The 17,500-nt window shown below is 38.1% G+C and overlaps 1 protein-coding gene across 2 annotated transcripts in view; it reads right to left on the bottom strand.

Annotated features, from left to right (window-relative positions):
* Nucleotides 1-17,500, bottom strand: part of LOC123508987 — a 66,518-nt gene that overhangs the window by 44,896 nt on the left and 4,122 nt on the right. For both annotated transcript variants that reach the window (XM_045263092.1, XM_045263093.1), the window contains exon 2: nucleotides 6,479-6,598. In XM_045263092.1, coding sequence (XP_045119027.1) covers nucleotides 6,479-6,563 — 85 coding nt within the window. In that variant the 5' untranslated portion in view covers nucleotides 6,564-6,598. The remainder of the gene's footprint in view (nucleotides 1-6,478; nucleotides 6,599-17,500) is intronic.

Below are 17,500 nucleotides of genomic sequence, written 5' to 3'. Positions count from 1 at the left end.
GTCCGTCTATCTGCCTGTCTGTCTATCCGTTTATTTGTTTACTTATCTATCTATTAATCTATCTATGTACCCTTCTTTCTCTTTGTCTATTTACTTATTTGTCTGTCTGTATGTATGTATAAACGTATGTGTGTTTATCTGTCTATCTATCTACTTATTTACCTGTTAATCTGTATATTCACCCTCCTGTCTGCCTGTCTATCTATTTATTTGTCTGTCTATCTGTGTCTGTCTGTCTGTCTGTCTATTTATCCGTCTGTCTGTCTGTCTATCTGTCTATTTATTTATTTGTCCGTCTGTCTGTCTGTCTATCTGTCTATTTATCTCTCTATATATATGTGTTTCAATCTGTCTGTCTATCCTAGTTATCCACCCATCTATTAATGAATCTAATCTATCTATCTGTCTATCCATCTATCTATCTATTTAGCTATCTATCTACCCCCCCCACCCTGCCTGTCTATCTAACCTGTTCTTCCTCACACAAACAATAACAAATGAGAAAAATAGAAGTACAGATGCAACTTTATTTCCTTTCGATCAATTTTTCCTGCTTCCTCCCACAAGCCATCAATGTTTCCCTCCTGCCTCCGCCCTGGACACTTCTGGATGGCTGAGAGAGGGAAGGCCACTCTCTTAACGTGAATGTTTGATGGTATTAAGACACTTTCCTCCTCCTCCTCCTCCTCCTCCTCCTCCTCCTCCTCCTCTTCTTCTTCTTCTACTTCTTCTTCTTCTTCTTCTTTGTTGGTTTCCCTTAGTCTGTTTCTTTGTCTCTGTTTCTCTATGTTTCTGTCTTTTTCTGTCTCTCTCTCTCTCTCTCTCTCTATATGTGTGTGTGTGTGTGTGTGTGTGTGTGTGTGTGTGTGTGTGTGTGTGTGTGTGTGTGTGTGTGTGTGTGTGTGTGTGTGTGTGTGTAGAAGCCAATTTCCTCGTTATAATGAATGGAAAAATTGAATATATATAAATAAATAAATAAATAAATGAACAAGAGTGAGGGGAGTGGATAACTGGCAGTGATGGGATGAATGGATGGGGTCTTTTTGTCACTCCCCTCTTCCTTTCCCCTTCCCTTCTTCCCTTCTCTTCACCCTTTCCCTCTCTCTCTCTCTCTCTCTCTCTTGTTTTCCTTCTCTTTATTTTCCTCTCACCTGTTCCATCTGTTTCCTTCTATTTCCCTTTTGACATTTTCTATCTCCTCCTTTCTTTGTTACTCTCCTCTTCCTCTTCCTTTCCTCTCTCTTTCCTCTCTCTCTCTCTCTCTCTCTTGTTTTCCTTTCCTTTATTTCCTCTCTTCTTTTCCTTCTATTTCTCTCCATTCCACTCGTTTTACATTTTCTATATTCTCTCTTCTATTTCCTCCTTTCTTCCTTTTCCTCTTTCCGTTTCCTCTCCGTTTCCTTTTCCTCTCTCTCTCTCTTGTTTTCCTTTCCTTTATTTCCCTCTCTTCTTTTCCATCTATTTCTTTCTATTTCCATCATTTCTCATTTTGTTACTCTCCTCTTCCTTTCTCCTTCTTCTCTCTTTCCTCTCTCTTCCCTTCCTTTTCCTCCCTTTCTTGTTTTTCCTTCCTTTTATTTCCCTGCCTTCTTTTCCATCTATTTTTTTTCCATTTCCATCATTTCACATTTTCTATATTCTCCTTTTTTGTTGTTTTCTTCCTTTCTCCTTCCTCTCTCTTTCCTCTCTCTCTCTTATTTTTTATTTCCTTTATTTCCCTGTTATCTTTTCCATCTATGTCCTTCTATTCCCTCCATTTGGCATCTTCCATATTCCTCTTTCTTTTCCCCTCTCCCTCTCTCTCTCTTCCCATCTCTTCTTTATTGTTTTTCTCTATCCCTCTCCTTTCATTTATTTTTTTTTCCTATCTGTTATTTTCATTTTTTCTTCTCTTGTTTCATTCTTTCTTTTTTTCTTCTCCTTAAAGTCTTTTTTTTTTTTTTATCTCTTTTGCTTTCCATCTTTCTCTTTTTGCTTTTCTCTCTATCGCTTTCTTCTTTCCTTCATTTCCTTTTTATTTATCTATCGTTCTTCCTTTTATTTATCACATTCTTTAAGATTTTCCTTCTACCTTCCTGTTTCCTAATCTTCTCTCTCTTTTACTCCTTCTCTTCTTCCTATCGTCTCTCTCTTCTCTCTCTCTCTCTCTCTCTCTCTCTCTCTCTGAAATAATAAGTCAGTAAAATCTAGCTCAATTCTGATGCTTTATTGTGATTCTGCTTTTGATGGTGACACACACACACACACACACACACACACACACACACACACACACACACACACACACACACACACACTGAACGGCTCACTTTGATGTACTTATTTTTTCTTTTTTATTTATTTTTTTTTACGAATTTAAAAAGCACCTTAACAATGACTCCAAGTGTGTGTGTGTGTGTGTGTGTGTGTGTGTGTGTGTGTGTGTGTGTGTGTGTGTGTGTGTGTGTGTGTGTGTGTGTGTGTGTGTGTGTGTGTTTAGTGCCACATAAATCGTGATTTTTGTTTGCTGTTTTTTTTTTTTTTTTTTTACCTTTATGATCAAAAAATATATTTATTTGTTCTATTTTTGTCTACAAGTCAGCAACACACACACACACACACACACACACACACACACACACACACTGTACAAATTAACGTGACTAATTAAACGAATTATAAATAAGAATAAAACTTGTTACTGATTTTTTTAGCGTCATTATTCATTGTGGGTTTCATTTCGCCCATTTGTCATTCCAGATATTGTGGCTCACTCTAAAATAATAATAATAATAATAATAATAATAATAATAATAATAATAATAATAATAATAATAATAATAATACCACCACACCAGAATTTTAAGTATTGCCATTAATTCTGCGTACAAATTTTCCCTCCTGTCAAATCATTTCTTACTCTCCTCATCTTTTTTTATTTTATTTATTTATTTGTTTATTTGTTTTTAATTAACGTGTCACAGAGCTCAGGCCAAGAACACAAACAACTAAGTGAGCCAATTTTTTTTTTTTTTTCGTTTTATGTTGTCCTTAGCCAGCTGTCTTATCTTACATAGAAAAGACACTCAAATTCACTGACCAATTACGAAATAAGCAACGTCAATAGTGAAATAAATGAACAAACTCTCACGTTCTCTCATTATAAAGTTAATCTGACACCAACAGTTAATCTGACACTAACAGTTAATCTGACACTAACAGTTAATATGACACCAAAATAAACAACGAAAATAGTGAAGTAAATAGAAAAAAAAACTCTCACGTTCTCTAATTGTAAAGTTAATCTGACACTAACAGTTAATCTGACACTAACAGTTAATCTGACACTTCAACAGTTAATCTGACACCAGTTAATATGACACCAAAATAAACAACGAAAATAGTGAAGTAAGTGAAACAAACCCTCACGTTCATTATAAAGTTAATCTGACACTTCAACAGTTAATCTGACACTTCAACAGTTAATCTGACACTGAAATAAACACCGTCAATAACCAAGTAAATGAACAAAACTCTCACGTTGTCTCATTGTAAAGTTAATCTGCCTCTCAACAGTCACGTTCAGTTTCCTTGCGTGTAAACAAAGCAAGTTCCAGCTGTGTGGTGACTTTGCTTCTCTTTATTCCTTCATTCTTTCCTTCATTCACCCTTTTCCCACCCCACACCTCCCCTCCACACTATCTTTATAATACCCTGTCACCCCACACCCCCCCATACCCAGCCCACTCCCACAGCACTCTTTCACATTCTTTCATTCCTTTATTTCGTTTATTTCGTCATTCTTTCATTTCGTCATTTCGTTATTCCTTCATTCTTTTGTTCATTTATTCCGTCATTCCGTCGTTCCGTCATTCTTTCGTTACGTCATTCCGTCATTCCGTCATTCTGTCATTCCTTCGTTCCGTCATTCCTTCGTTCCGTCATTCCGTCGTTCCGTCATTCCTTCGTTCCGTCATTCCGTCATTCTTTCGTTCCGTCATTCCGTCATTCCGTCGTTCCGTCATTCGTTCATTCCTTCATTCCGTCACGTGAGAGGAAACAACTACTATTTCTTTTTCTTTTTAATGATAATGTGCACCTTCATTCACTTCTCTTGTTGTTGTTGTTGTTGTTGTTGTTGTTGTTGTTTCTTGGAATTTTAATATAGTCTATCTCTGTTTACTTATTTCCTTATACTTCTTTCTTTCTTTTTTTTTTTTTTTTTTTTGGTCTATTTGAGTCTACACCTTCATTTATTTTCCTTTAGTTATTGTTGTTGTTTGTTTTCGCTTTTTTTTTTTTTTTGTTCCTTAGAATCTTTAATATATGTAGTTTTAATCGTCTATTTTTCTTGTACTTATTTTCTTTTGTTTATTCTAGTTTCATGTCTTTCTTTATTTCCTTTTTTCCTTATTTTTGTTGTTGTTATTGTTGTAGTTGTTGTTGTCCATGGAATATCAATAAATTCTTCCATCCGTCTATTTGTTTTGTCTTTTTGTTTATTTTAGTTGTACACCTGCATTTATTTTCCTGTTGTTGTTGTTGTTGTTGTTGTTGTTGTTGTTGTTGTTGTTGTTGTTGTTGTTGTCCATAGTATTCTAATAAAGTCTTCTATCCATTTTTTTCTTGTACTTATTTTTTTTTTTATTTCAGTTCCACACCTTTATTTATTGTTGTTGTTATTGCTGTTGTTGTTGTTGTTGTTGTTGTTGTTGTTGTTGTTGTTGTTGTTGTTGTTGTTGTTGTTGGCCATGGAATCCTAATATAGCCTTGTCTTTTTATTTTACTCTATTTCTTTTCTTGTATTTCAGTTCACACCTCCATTTCCTTCCCTTCTCTTTCCTTCCTTTTTTTCTTTTTTTTTTTGTGTGTGTGTTCCATGAAATCTTACTACATTCGCTTCTGTTTATTTTTCTCTTGTACTCTTTTTTTTACTTTCTTTTCCTCATATATTTTTAGCACACTTTCCTTTGATTTTTACGATTTTTTTCATCTCTCTCTCTCTCTCTCTCTCTCTCTCTCTCTCTCTCTCTCTCTCTCTCTCTCTCTCTCTCTCTCTCTCTCTCTCTCTCTATTCTATCTCTACTTTATTTTTTTCTCTTTCTCTCTCCCATTTTCTCTGTCTACACTTTGTCTGTCTGTCTGTCCGTCTAAATATCCACATCAATTAATTTTCCACCATCACATTTTTTACTCCAATATTTCTAAAACCTATTAAACATTTACTACAATTTAGGCAAACCAAATGTAACTTGTAATATTCTCAGCAAAAACAACAAAATAAATCTCTAACATAATTTCCCTCATTCATTACTGGAGGAATTTTTGATGTGTTCATTCTTGCTTCCACTGTTCCCAAGACACTACAACGCCCACAGGAAGGTAATTAATGGCAAAAGGCAGGTAAGTGACTCAAAGTGATATCATTAGCTGGTAAATGCAAACTTCTTACATCCCTCCCCCCCTCTCTCTCTCTCTCTCTCTCTCTCTTGTCTTTCCTTCATTACTTTATTCTCTATTTCTTTTCCTCTCTTCCTCCTTCTCAAACGTTCTTTATTTGTTCTTTCCTTTTCTCTTCTTCATTCTTGTTTTCTTTCTTATTGTTCCTTCATTTTTATTCTTTCTTTTCTTCTTTTTCTTCTGTTCTCCCTTCCTGGTTTGCTACTTTCCTCTTTTCTTTGTTTTCCTCTTTTTTTCCTTCCTTTGTTTTCCTTTTCTCATTCTATTCTTCCTACTTTGTTAGCCTTCTACCCTTCCTTTCTTCCTTCCTTCCTTCCTTCCTTCCTTCTTTCCTTCCTTCCTTCCTTATTTACTCTCTCATCACAGAATTAACTTTACTTCCCCTCTCCTTCTCCCTTCATCCACTTACACACTTACACACACGCACACACACACACACACACACACACACACACACACACACACACACACACACGAAGTAAAACAAAGACATTCCAAGTTTTAAAGGTTCAAAAGACTTGTTAATCTCTCTCTCTCTCTCTCTCTCTCTCTCTCTCTCTCTCTCTCTCTCTCTCTCTCTCTCTCTCTCTCTCCCTACCTTGTCCTGGCACAGAAAGGCTGCCTCTCATCTGAAGTCTCAACATTCAACATTCTAGCAAGGGAATTTTTATCCACGAAGGGAAAGTGTGAAGAGAGTGTGAATGTTTGGAAAGGAAGTGGCGATGTCCATAGGGAAAAAAAGGACTATTGGTTAAAAAGAAGACAGAGAGAGACAGAGAGAGAAAGACAGAGACAGAGAAACAGAGACAGAAACACACACAGAGAGAGAGAGAAAGAAAAAGAAAAAAAACTGAGAAAGAGAATAGAGACAGAGACACACTCATACACACACAAACACACACAGAGAGAGACAGAAAAAAAAAAAATCAAACCACGCCAATCATATCAAAACACAGGCTACCCTCACATCAACCCTTACATCTCTTCACCACTGTGTCTCCCTGAAGATCTACTCTCTAACAGGCCTCGGAGCACTTACCTATGTTGTTGTCCGCGTCGATGAGCTGGGGACTGAGCAGGACCACAGCAGCGAGGGCGGGGAGGACTGCGACATACTTATGCATTATGGCCGCCACCTTACATCATCCCCGCACCGCTACTGTAGGAGAGGCAGACGAAGAGGTGAGGTTAGCTAAAGTCTGGTTAGGTTAGGTTAGGTTAGGTTCATGTATGTATAGAAACAGAAAGTAGTGAATATAAACAGACGGAAAAGGTTAAGTCGAGTGGTTGATCTTAGCCAATTGTGGGAATATGGTTGTGTGAAGTAGGAGAAGAAGAACAGGAAGAACATCAAGAACAAAAAAGCAAGAGAAAGAAGAAAAGGGATAAGAACAAGAACAAGAACAAGAACAGGAACAAGAACAAGAAAAAGAAGAAGAAAGAAGAAGAAAAGAAAAAGAAAGAAAAAGAAAAAGAACAAGAACAAGAACATGAAAAGAAGAACAAGATGAACAAGAAGAAGAAGAAGAAGAAGAAGAAGAAGAAGAAGAAGAAGAAGAAAAGAAAAGAAGAAGAAGAAGAAGAAGAAGAAGAAGAAGAAGAAGAAGAAGAAGAAGAAGAAGAAAAGAAGAACAAGAACAAGAACAAGAACAAGAAGAACAAGAAGAACAAGAAGAAGAACAAGAAGAAGAAGAAGAAGAAGTCAAAGCTATGTTGAATTATAAAGTTTGGTCATGTTAGGTTAAGTTAGCTAGTTAAGAATAGATTATTTAGTCCTGGTTTGGTTGAGTTAGACTGAATTTAGACAAGACTATGTAGTGACAGATTATGCAAGTCAGTTAAGATCACACTGATTAGATAAGGATAAGTGAGGTTAGGTAGACTCTAGTTAAAATTACATTGGGTTGGGTTAGATAAGATAAGTAAGATTATATTGGGTTAGGAAAGGTTGAATTAGCCTAGATTATACTGGGTTAGGTTAGGTTAGGTTAGGTTAGGGCTGGGTTAGGTTAGGTTAGGTTAGGTTAGGTTAGGGCTGGGTTAGGTTAGGTTAGGTTAGGTTAGGTTAGGGTTGGTTAGGATATCAGACAAAAGAAAGAGTTTGTCAATTTAAATCGTGTGTGTGTGTGTGTGTGTGTGTGTGTGTGTGTGTGTGTGTGTGTGTGTGTGTGTGTGTGTGTGTGTGTGTGTGTGTGTGTGTGTGAATAAAGACAAGAAGAAAAAAGAAACAAAGCCATAAGAAGGAGGAGATAAATCAGAGAAGAAAGAACCATTAAAAAGTAAAGAAGGAAAGAAATTAAACCAAGGAAAGGAAAAAATAAACAAAAGTAAAAGAAAAAAGAGAAAAAGAATAAACGAACGAATGAGAGGAACAGAAAATGACAGACAGATTGAGAGAAAAAAAAAAAAAGGAAAGAATGAAAGAGAGAAAGAGAGAAAAAAAAGAAAGAAAAAAAAAGAGGAAATGCCTTTAAAAGAAGAATTCGCATCAGAAACTTGGCAAGAAGTAAAAAGAGGAAAGTTTGGTGAGTGTATTTTTCAAGATAATTTTCTTCTTGTTAGTGTGAAATATTGATCAGATTATTACGTAAAGCTTTTCCTGTAATAAGAAGACTAATAATAATGATGATAATAATAATAATAATAATAATAATAATAATAATAATAATAATAATAATAATAATAATAATACCACCAACTCCTGTTATTATTATTTTTCAATTCATTTTTCGTTTCTCCTCCTCCTCCTCCTCCTCCTCCTCCTCCTCCTCCTCCTCCTCCTTCTCCTCTTCCTCTTCTTCCTCTATCACCCCATCATCTTCCTTCTTCTTCTCTTCTTCCTCTACCTCCTTCTCTTTTTACTCCTCTTCCCATTCTTCCTCCTCCTCCTCCTCCCCTTCTTCTTCTTTCTCCTCCTCCTCCTCTTCTATAACCACCACATTATCATCATCTCTTCTTCCTCCTTCTTCTTCTTCTCCTCTTCTTCCTTTTCTCTCATCACTCTTCTTCCCCTTCCTCCTCTTCCTCTTCCTCCTCTTCTATAACCACTACCACCACCTCTTCTTCCTCCTCCTCCTTCTTCCTCTACTTCCTTCTATTCCTCCTCCTTTTCCCTCATCATCACCATCAATAACTCCTTCCATTCCTCCTCTTCCTTCTCCTCCTACTCATTTATCCCTTCATACAGTCCTCCTCCTCCTCCTCCTCCTCCTCCTCCTCCTCCTCCTCCTATAGGCCAGCTGTTGTTTGTTCTTCCTTTGCATTCCTTTGTATTTGTATTCCTCCTGCCGACCTGTTGCTGAGACGCCAGACTATGGAAAGAATGAAGATGACTGGCTGGCGGCGAGTGAGGGGAGCCAATGAGCGAGGCGATTGGTCACACGCCACGCTAACTGACCAATGAGAGCCCTTGTTACTGGCACGCTGAAAAAGGAGGAGGACGAGGAGGACGAGAAGGAGGAGGAGGAGGAGGAAAGGTGGTGGAAGGGGAAAAGAAGAAGAAGAAGAAGAAGAAGAAGAAGAAGAAGAAGAAGAAGTAGGAGGAGGACGAGGAGGACGAGAAGAAAAACAACAACAATAACAACAAAAAAAAGGAGAGGAAGAGGAAGAGAAAGTGATGAAGAACAAGAACAAGAACAAGAACAAGAAGGAGGAGGAGGAGGAGGAGGAGGAGGAGGAGGAGGAGGAGGAGGAGGAAGAAGAAGAGGAGGAAAGATAACGAATAAAATACAACAGCAATTACTAATAAGTTTTTTACGACTTTCTTGTCAAAAAATAAAGATTTCATTAATATCACAAGCAAAAAGGAGAGAGAGAGAGAGAGAGAGAGAGAGAGAGAGAGAAAAGGAGAACTCTCACTTTTCCCTCCTTTTCTTCCCTCCTCTCCTCTCTTCCTTCTCCTTTCCTCCTCTCTTTCTCTTCCTTCTCTTCATTGTCCCTCCTCCTTCCTTTCCTCTTCTCTCTACGTCTCTTCCTTCTTCTAACCTTTCTTCTCTCCTTTCTCTCCTCTCCTTCCCTCCGTCCTTCTCTCTTTCTTCTCATCTTTCCTTCCTTTGTCTCTCTTCCCTTCTTCTCTACTTCCTTGTTCTTCTTTATCTCTTCCCTCCTTCTCTCCTGTTTCCCTTCCAATCTTCCCTTCCTTCCTTTCTATCTTCTGTGTTTCCTCCATTCTTCTTCCCCTCCTCCTCTATCTCCTGTCTTTCTCTCCTCCTTTCTCCTTTTCTCCTTTTCCATCTTCTATTCCTTCCTCTCTTCCTCCAATCTCTCCTCTCTTTCTCTCCTCCTTCCCTCCTTTTCTTCTTTACTATCTTCTATTCCTTCATCTCTTCCTCCAATCTCTCCTCTCTTTCTCTCCTCCTTCCTTCCTTTTCTATCTTTTATTCCTCCCGTCTTTCTGTCTTCCTTCCCGTCTGCCTGGCCTCCTGTCGCTCTTCCTGTCTCCCTCTCGTCCTCCCGCCACCCTCCTCCCGTCTGCTTCTGGCCGCCGCACAAGGCTTGGTGAGGGCAAGTGGCCGTCATGTTGTCTAGATATTAAAGGCAGCGGGAGGAGGGGGTTAGATCTCAGGTAAACATGTTAATGAGGGTGGTGGTGGTGGTGGTGGTGGTGGTGGTGGTGGTGGTGGTGGTGGTAATGGGGACAAGAAAAGCAGAAATGATGACAATATCTTACTATTACTATTACTACTACTGCTATTACTACTACTATTACTACATTACTGCTATTACTACTACTATTACTAATGCTAACTACTACTACTATTAGCTACTGCTACTACTACTACTACTACTGCTGCTGCTGCTGCTGCTGCTGCTGCTGCTGCTGCTGCTGCTGCTGCTGCTGCTGCTGCTGCTGCTACTGCCACTGCTGCTGCTGCTGCTGCTGCTGCTGCTGCTGCTGCTGCTGCTGCTGCTACTACTACTACTACTACTACTACCACCACTACTACTACTACAATTATTTCTATTACTATTACTGTCCCTGCTACTACCACCACCATCACGACCATTCCCTCTCAGCAAACACTCAAAAGCAAACAGAAATAAATTACCACTCAGACCAGAACCTTAACCAAACTAAACTCAACCCAACCCAACCCAACCCAACCCAACCTAACCTAACCTAACCCAATCCAACCTAATATAAACCTAACTCAATGTAACCCAACCCAACCCAACCTAACTCAACCCAACCCAGCCCAGCCCAACCTAACCTAACCTAACACAAGCCAACAAGAAATCACTCACAAACACCAAGACGGATTATACTATTTAAAAAGAGGGGGAGATACATTTTACATGACACAACTTATGCAGACAAGGAGACCAAGAGGAGGAGGGGAGGAGGAGGAGGAGGAGGAGGAGGAGGAGGAGAAATCTTTAAGGAGAGAAGTCTGTTGGGGATGGGAGGTGATGGATGAAGATGGAGGGTGAGGAAGGAGGCGTCTGAGAGAGAGAGAGAGAGAGAGAGAGAGAGAGAGAGAGAGAGAGAGAGAGAGAGAGAGAGAGAGAGAGAGAGAGAGAGAGAGAGAGAGAGAGAGAGAGAGAGAGAGAGAGAGAGAGAGAGACAGAGACAGACACAGACACAGACACAGACACACACACACACACACACACACACACACACACACACACACAAGCGGAGAATGGAACAGTTGGATAAAAATAAGAAAAAAAGAGCAACAAAACATAAAAAGAAAAGAAAGAGGATGGATGAAAAAAGTTAACGAATAAAAGAACTATAAAAAAGGAGAGAAAAAGGAACGAGGAGGGAGAGAAAAAAAAAGATCAAGAAAGAAAGAAAAAAACACCAAAAAATCAACAAAGAGAAGACAAACAGACACGGACAGACAAAAAGCGGAAAAAAAAACACACACAGAGGGAAACAAAGAAGACAAAGAAATGAAAAAAAAATAAAAGAAATTAAAAAGTAAAGATTATAAAGATCAAGAAGAAAATGATCAAATACAAAATAATTTCCTCACAAAACATTAATTGCAGTGACTCTCCCTCACCTGTCTTCACCTAAAGTGTCTCCTGCATTAGTTACCTGGTTTTCATAAGTCACGTGTTCTTCCTTACCTCTCTCTGTTCACTAATTAACTACTTTCCTCGCCTGTATTCATCTATTTTGTCTCCTAATTACTGTTACCTGTGCCATCTGTCCATTAGTCACCTGTTCTTTTCTACCTTCCCCTTCTCACCTGTACAAAATTTACCTGTGTACCAACTAACCACTTTGCTAAACTTTCCTCACCTAAACTGCCTCTTAAATACTGTTTCCTGTCTCACCTATTCATTAGTCACCTGCTCTTTTCTACCTGTCCCTTTTCACCTGTACAAAATTTATCTGTGTACCAATTAACAATTTTCTCACTATTTCTTCACCTGTACTCACTTAACCTGTCTCTTAATTGATTACCTGCCTCACCTGTCTATTAGTCGCCTTTTCTTTTTCATCTGTCCCTCTCTTCACCTGTGCAATATTCACCTACATACTAATCAACTACTTCCTCACGTTTCTTCACCTGTCTACACCTAAACTGTCTCTTAATTATTACCTGTCTATTCATTAGTCACGTGTTCATTTTCACCTTTCCCTCTTCACCTGTACTACTTAGGCACTTTCCCACTCTGTTCTAGTCTTAACTGATCACTCGTTTTCTTATTACTAATCCTTTCAATCATGTACTAATTCACATATTCAAAAATTGTTTTAATTTATCCCCTACTCAAAAAGTGTTGTAAATTCTCCCGTATTCAGAAACTGTACTAATTAATCTAATATTAAAAAAAACTCTCTTAATTTATCAACATATTCGAAAATTGTTCTAAGGTATCCCGTATTGAAAAACTGTTCAAATTTATCTCCTATTAAAAACTGTCCAAATTTATCTCCTATTAAAAAAAAAAACTGTCTAAATTTATCTCTTATTAAAACACTGTCCAAATTTATTCCCTATTCAGAAACTTTCCAAATTTATCTCCTATTAAAAAAAACTGTCCAAATTTATCTCTTATTAAAAAACTGTCCAAATTTGTCCCATATTCAAAAGCTGTCCTAATTTATTCCATTAAAAAAAACTACTAATTTACCAACAAATAAAAATAAACTGTCTTTATTTCTCCCTTATTAAAAAAAAAAAAAAAACTTAATTCATCCCTTATTCGAAATCAGTCACTCCCTATTCAAAAACTGTCCTACTGTATCCCTTATTAAAAAAAAATGTACTAATATATCCTTTAATGAAAAACTGACTTAATCTAACCCTATTAAAAAAAAAAACTGCATTAATTTCTCCCTTGATAAAAAAAAAAACTACCCTTATTATCTCTTATTAAGAAAACTGTACTAATTTATCCCATTCTCAAAAACTATCCAAATTTATTCCCTATTGAAAAACTGCCTTGACCTAAACCCAGCCTCCTAATTATAGTTAGTTACCTGGCTTACCTGTCTGATTTTTATTTTTTCTTCTTTATATGAGTTGGTCAGTCACGTGTTGTGTTTTTAGTGAGCGTCCCTGCAGCAGCTGTCATTAATTAGTCCCTACTTGAACAGCTAGAGTCAAATAGGATTCGCGTGACATGCCAACCCTCACTTCTGTTTACCATTTTCCCTTCCAATTTTAGTTTCCTCTCGTGCGTTGACAGTCATTATGTTTAGTTGACGGTAAGGTGAGGGGACTGCCACCCTTGTACTAGTGGTTTTCTTGACGTTAAGGTGAAAAATTACAAAGACAATAGGAATAAATAAAAGGAAAACTTGTAAAAGGATATGAACCAGAACGACGAAGGAGGAGAAATAAAAAAAAAAAAAGAGAACGAAGGGAAATATGAAGAAAAATACGAGAGAGAGAGAGAGAGAGAGAGAGAGAGAGAGAGAGAGAGAGAGAGAGAGAGAGAGATCAAAATAAATGGAGAAGGAAAAATAATACTTAGGTAAATATGAAAAAAAACATGAGAGAGAGAGAGAGAGAGAGAGAGAGAGAGAGAGAGAGAGAGAGAGAGAGAGAGAGAGAGAGAGAGAGAGAGAGAGAGAGAGAAATGCCAAAAACTCTAACCGTGACAGTATTGCACATTATCCTTCTCCTTACACCTGAACCAAACAACGGCGCTCATTCACTGATAGCAGCACAAAGTGAGAGAATAATAGCCAATACATAATGAAAGGTATTGGTGAAGACTAACTTATGTGATGGTTGGTGTGATAAGCGTGACACATACGAGAGACCCACGAATGATAACTGTGAGGAAAGGCGAAGTAGAGTATTTACATAGACTGAGGTAATAAATGTACTGTATAAAAACTGACACAAAGAAAACGTAAATGCGAAAGGGAGACGATGGTAAAGAATATGTTTAACCTCTCTAGTACCATGCCGCGTTTCAATGGCGATTTTAAACAGCTTCAGAAACTCAAGTGAGGGATTAAACTAGTGAAGACTCTGGCCATTAATCTTCTGACATCCATAGACCCTTCGTAAAGTCAATAAAATCATCTAATCACACCCAAACTCATGGTAAAAATGCGTCCCCAGTCTTGAAAGAACTAAGCAAGAAAGACACACACTCTATCATCAATCTATCTATCCACACACCAAACCATCTATTCGTGACGCGTCCTGTTCGCCACCCACGCTCCTGGTGACGGCACAGGCAGGGGTCAGGTGGAGGTTCAAGGTCAGGCAGGTGTGGGGGAGGGGTGAAATGAGCAGGTGTGACGTCAGGGTGGCGTCACGTGAGGACCTTTACGTCACGTGGATCATTAATACGAGGTGCTGTTTGCTTGCTTTTGTCTTTTGTACTCAAGCGTTGCTGGGAGTCACGCAACACGCACGCACACGCACACACACACACACACACACACACACACACACACACACACTAGAGTAAAAAAAGAAAAAGGAGAATAGAGAGAGGAAATAAGGACAAAGAGGAAAAGATAAACGAAGGCAAGAAAGAATAAGAGAAGGAGGAGAAGGACGAGTAGGAGGAAAGCAAGAGTAAGGACGAAGATAGGGAAAACAACAGGAAAAACAAGAAGAAGAAGAACAAGAAGAAGAGGAGGAGAAGAAGGAGGATATAAAACATAGTAGAGGACAGTGAAGAAAAAAAAAGAGGAAAAAAATAAGAGAAAGAAAAGTACGAGAGAGAGAGAGAGAGAGAGAGAGAGAGAGAGAGAGAGAGAGAGAGAGAGAGAGAGAGAGAGAGAGAGAGAGAGAGAGAGAATAATGAATGAAAACGTTATAAATTGACTAAGAAAAGGATAGTCTTGAAGTAACAGAGAGGGAGAGACAAGACACGGTTCACTTGAGTGCCTCCCTTTGCTGACTGTAGAAAACGGGGACAAGGCAAGAAAACGGGAAATTAGTACTGAGAAAGTCGATGATTTGAATTTAAACCATCGACATTAGAAGAGTCAATAAAATCACAACTATTAAAAAAAAAAAAGTTAAAATGTTAGTACAAAAACACAGTAATTTAATGATAAGAAAATACGAAAAATTTACAGAGAAAAAAATGAAAGCGAAAAAAAAATAAACTTAAACTATCGACATTAAAAGAGTTTAAAAAATCACGACTATAGAAATAAAACTGAAAATATTCGTATAAGAAAAAAAACTAATTTAATGAAAAAAACACGAAAAATTTTACAAAAAATGAAAAATGAAAGGAGAGAAATTAAACCCAACCTATCAAAATATTAGTACCAAAAACATAGTTAGTAATTTAATGATAAGAAAATACGAAAAATTTTACAGAGAAATATAAATGAAAGGAAAGAAAAAAGGAGAAACAAAGACGGCGGTGATAGAACAAATTTTTACGTTCCGCCATGAAAGTCACAAAAAATTTCCTGACAATGATGACAGACTGACACACAAGATTTATTACTTTGCTGCTCCTACAACCAACATTACAACCATTACTCCTCCTCCTCCTCCTCCTCCTCCTAATCCTAATCCTCCTCTTCCTCTTCATCTTCTTCCTACTCCTCCTTTTCCTGGTTACCATCTTATTCCTACTCTTCCTCTTATGTGTTTCTCTTCTTCCACATGACAACTATTATTCCTCCTCCTCCTCCTCTTCTCTTCCTGGTTATCATCTTATTCCTACTCTTCCTCTTATGTTTGTTCTCCTCCTCTTCCTTCTTTCTGTTCTTCCATTATTCTTCCTCCTCCTCCTTCTTCCTCTCTTCCTAGTTATCATCATATTTTTACTCTTCCTCTTCCTTCTTTTCGTTCTATTCTTCCTTTTTTACTCCTCCTCCTCCTCCTCTTTCTTCTCTTCCTAGTTATCTTATTCCTATTCTCCCTCTTCCTCTCGTTTATTTTTCCTTCTCTTCCTTCTTTTCGTTCTATTTTTCCTTTTCTTCCCTAATTCTCCTCTGCTTTCTTCTTCTTTCTCTCTTTTTCCTCTTCGTTCTCTGTGTTCTTCCTTTTCCTCCCCTATTCTTCTTCCTTTTTATCTCTCTCCCTCTCTTTCTCATTCTCTCCCTCTTCTTCGTTCTTGCATTCTTTCTCCTACTCCTCTTATCTTCTTCTCTCTCTCTCTCTCTTCTCTCTCATTCTTATCTTCTTCCTTCCCTTCTGCTTCTTCTTTTTCTTCTCTTTTCTTTTCTTTTTCATTCTCTCCCTCCTCTTTCTTATCTTCATTCCCTTTCTCCTCCTCATTTATTTTTTTTTCTTCTTCTTCTTCCTCACCCTCTATCTTCTCGTTCTTCCCTTCTTCCCTGTCTTCTTCCTCCTCTTCCTCTTCATTGTCATCATTATCTCTATCGGCATTATCATTGTTCCTTCTCCTCCACCTCCCTTTCTTCATCCTCCTTGTCTGTTTCTGCTTTATTTTCATACTCCTCTTCCTCTTCTCCTCTTCCTTATTATTATCATTCTTATTATCGTCACCAGCTTTCTCCTCCTCCTTCTCCTTCTTCTTCTCCTCCTCCTCCTCCTCCTCCTCCTCCTCCTACAATGACTGAAAATACAAATGAAAAGGAAGGAAAGTAACAAAAGGAAGAGAAAAATAAGAAAAGGAAGAGGAGGAGAAGAAAAAGTGTAGAGCAGCGAACAAAACAAGAAGAGGAAATAAAGAGGAGAACAAGAAAAGAGGAAAACAAGACAAGAGGAAAACAAGACAAAAGGAAAACAAGACAAGAAGAGGAAATAAAGAGGAACTAAAGAAATGCAAGAAAAATGTAAGAAAAGGAAGAGGAGGAGGAGGAAAGAGTAGAACCGCGTGGGAGAACAAGAAGAGGAAATAAAGAAGGAAAACTGGTGAAACAAGAGGAACACATGTCACAAATTGAATGAGAAGAGGAAATGGGTCAAAAATAACACGAGAGAGAGAGAGAGAGAGAGAGAGAGAGAGAGAGAGAGAGAGAGAGAGAGAGAGAGAGAGAGAGAGAGAGAGAGAAAACAAGAAACACACAGATAATACAACTAAACAAAGACCTAAACTAACTAACAGACAGACAGACAGACACAGACACTCAGACAGACAGACACACAAACACCTTTAAACCAAACACCCCTCAAGTCACAACAAACCATTTGCAATTAACCCCCAAAAACAATATATATCTCAAAATAATGGAGAGGCGTGGGGAGCATCGAACCCCACCCTATTTTTCCCCTTCCTCACCGCTCCCTCAGCTACTTAAATGCCAAGGTGAGAGGTTGTCAAGTTGTTAGAAACCTTATTTAATTACCTGGACATAATCATTGACCCCGCCTCCCTTCCCATCCCGCTTCTCTCTAAGGATTACTAGCAGACTTAATAATAGCAAGGCAAAGGGAGACTCGGCCACTCCTTCCCTTTACCCCTTCAGTAGCACGATTCCATATTCATTCCGCTTACTATTTGGTGACTTTATACAGCTTCAGAAACTTATGTGGGGATTAAAATAGTGAAGTCTCTGGCCCATTAATCTTCTGACCTCCATAGACCCTTCCTAATGTCAATAAAATAGTCTAATCATACCCAAAACTCCAGGTAAAAATGCGTCCCAGTACTGAAGAGGTTGAGTAAACACTAGAGGAATTTGGGTATGTTATGTAAGATT

Source organism: Portunus trituberculatus, chromosome 25 (assembly GCF_017591435.1).
Source record: "Portunus trituberculatus isolate SZX2019 chromosome 25, ASM1759143v1, whole genome shotgun sequence".
In the NCBI taxonomy this organism is placed as follows: Eukaryota; Metazoa; Arthropoda; class Malacostraca; order Decapoda; family Portunidae; genus Portunus; species Portunus trituberculatus.
This window is presented reverse-complemented; position numbering and strand designations above follow the sequence as displayed.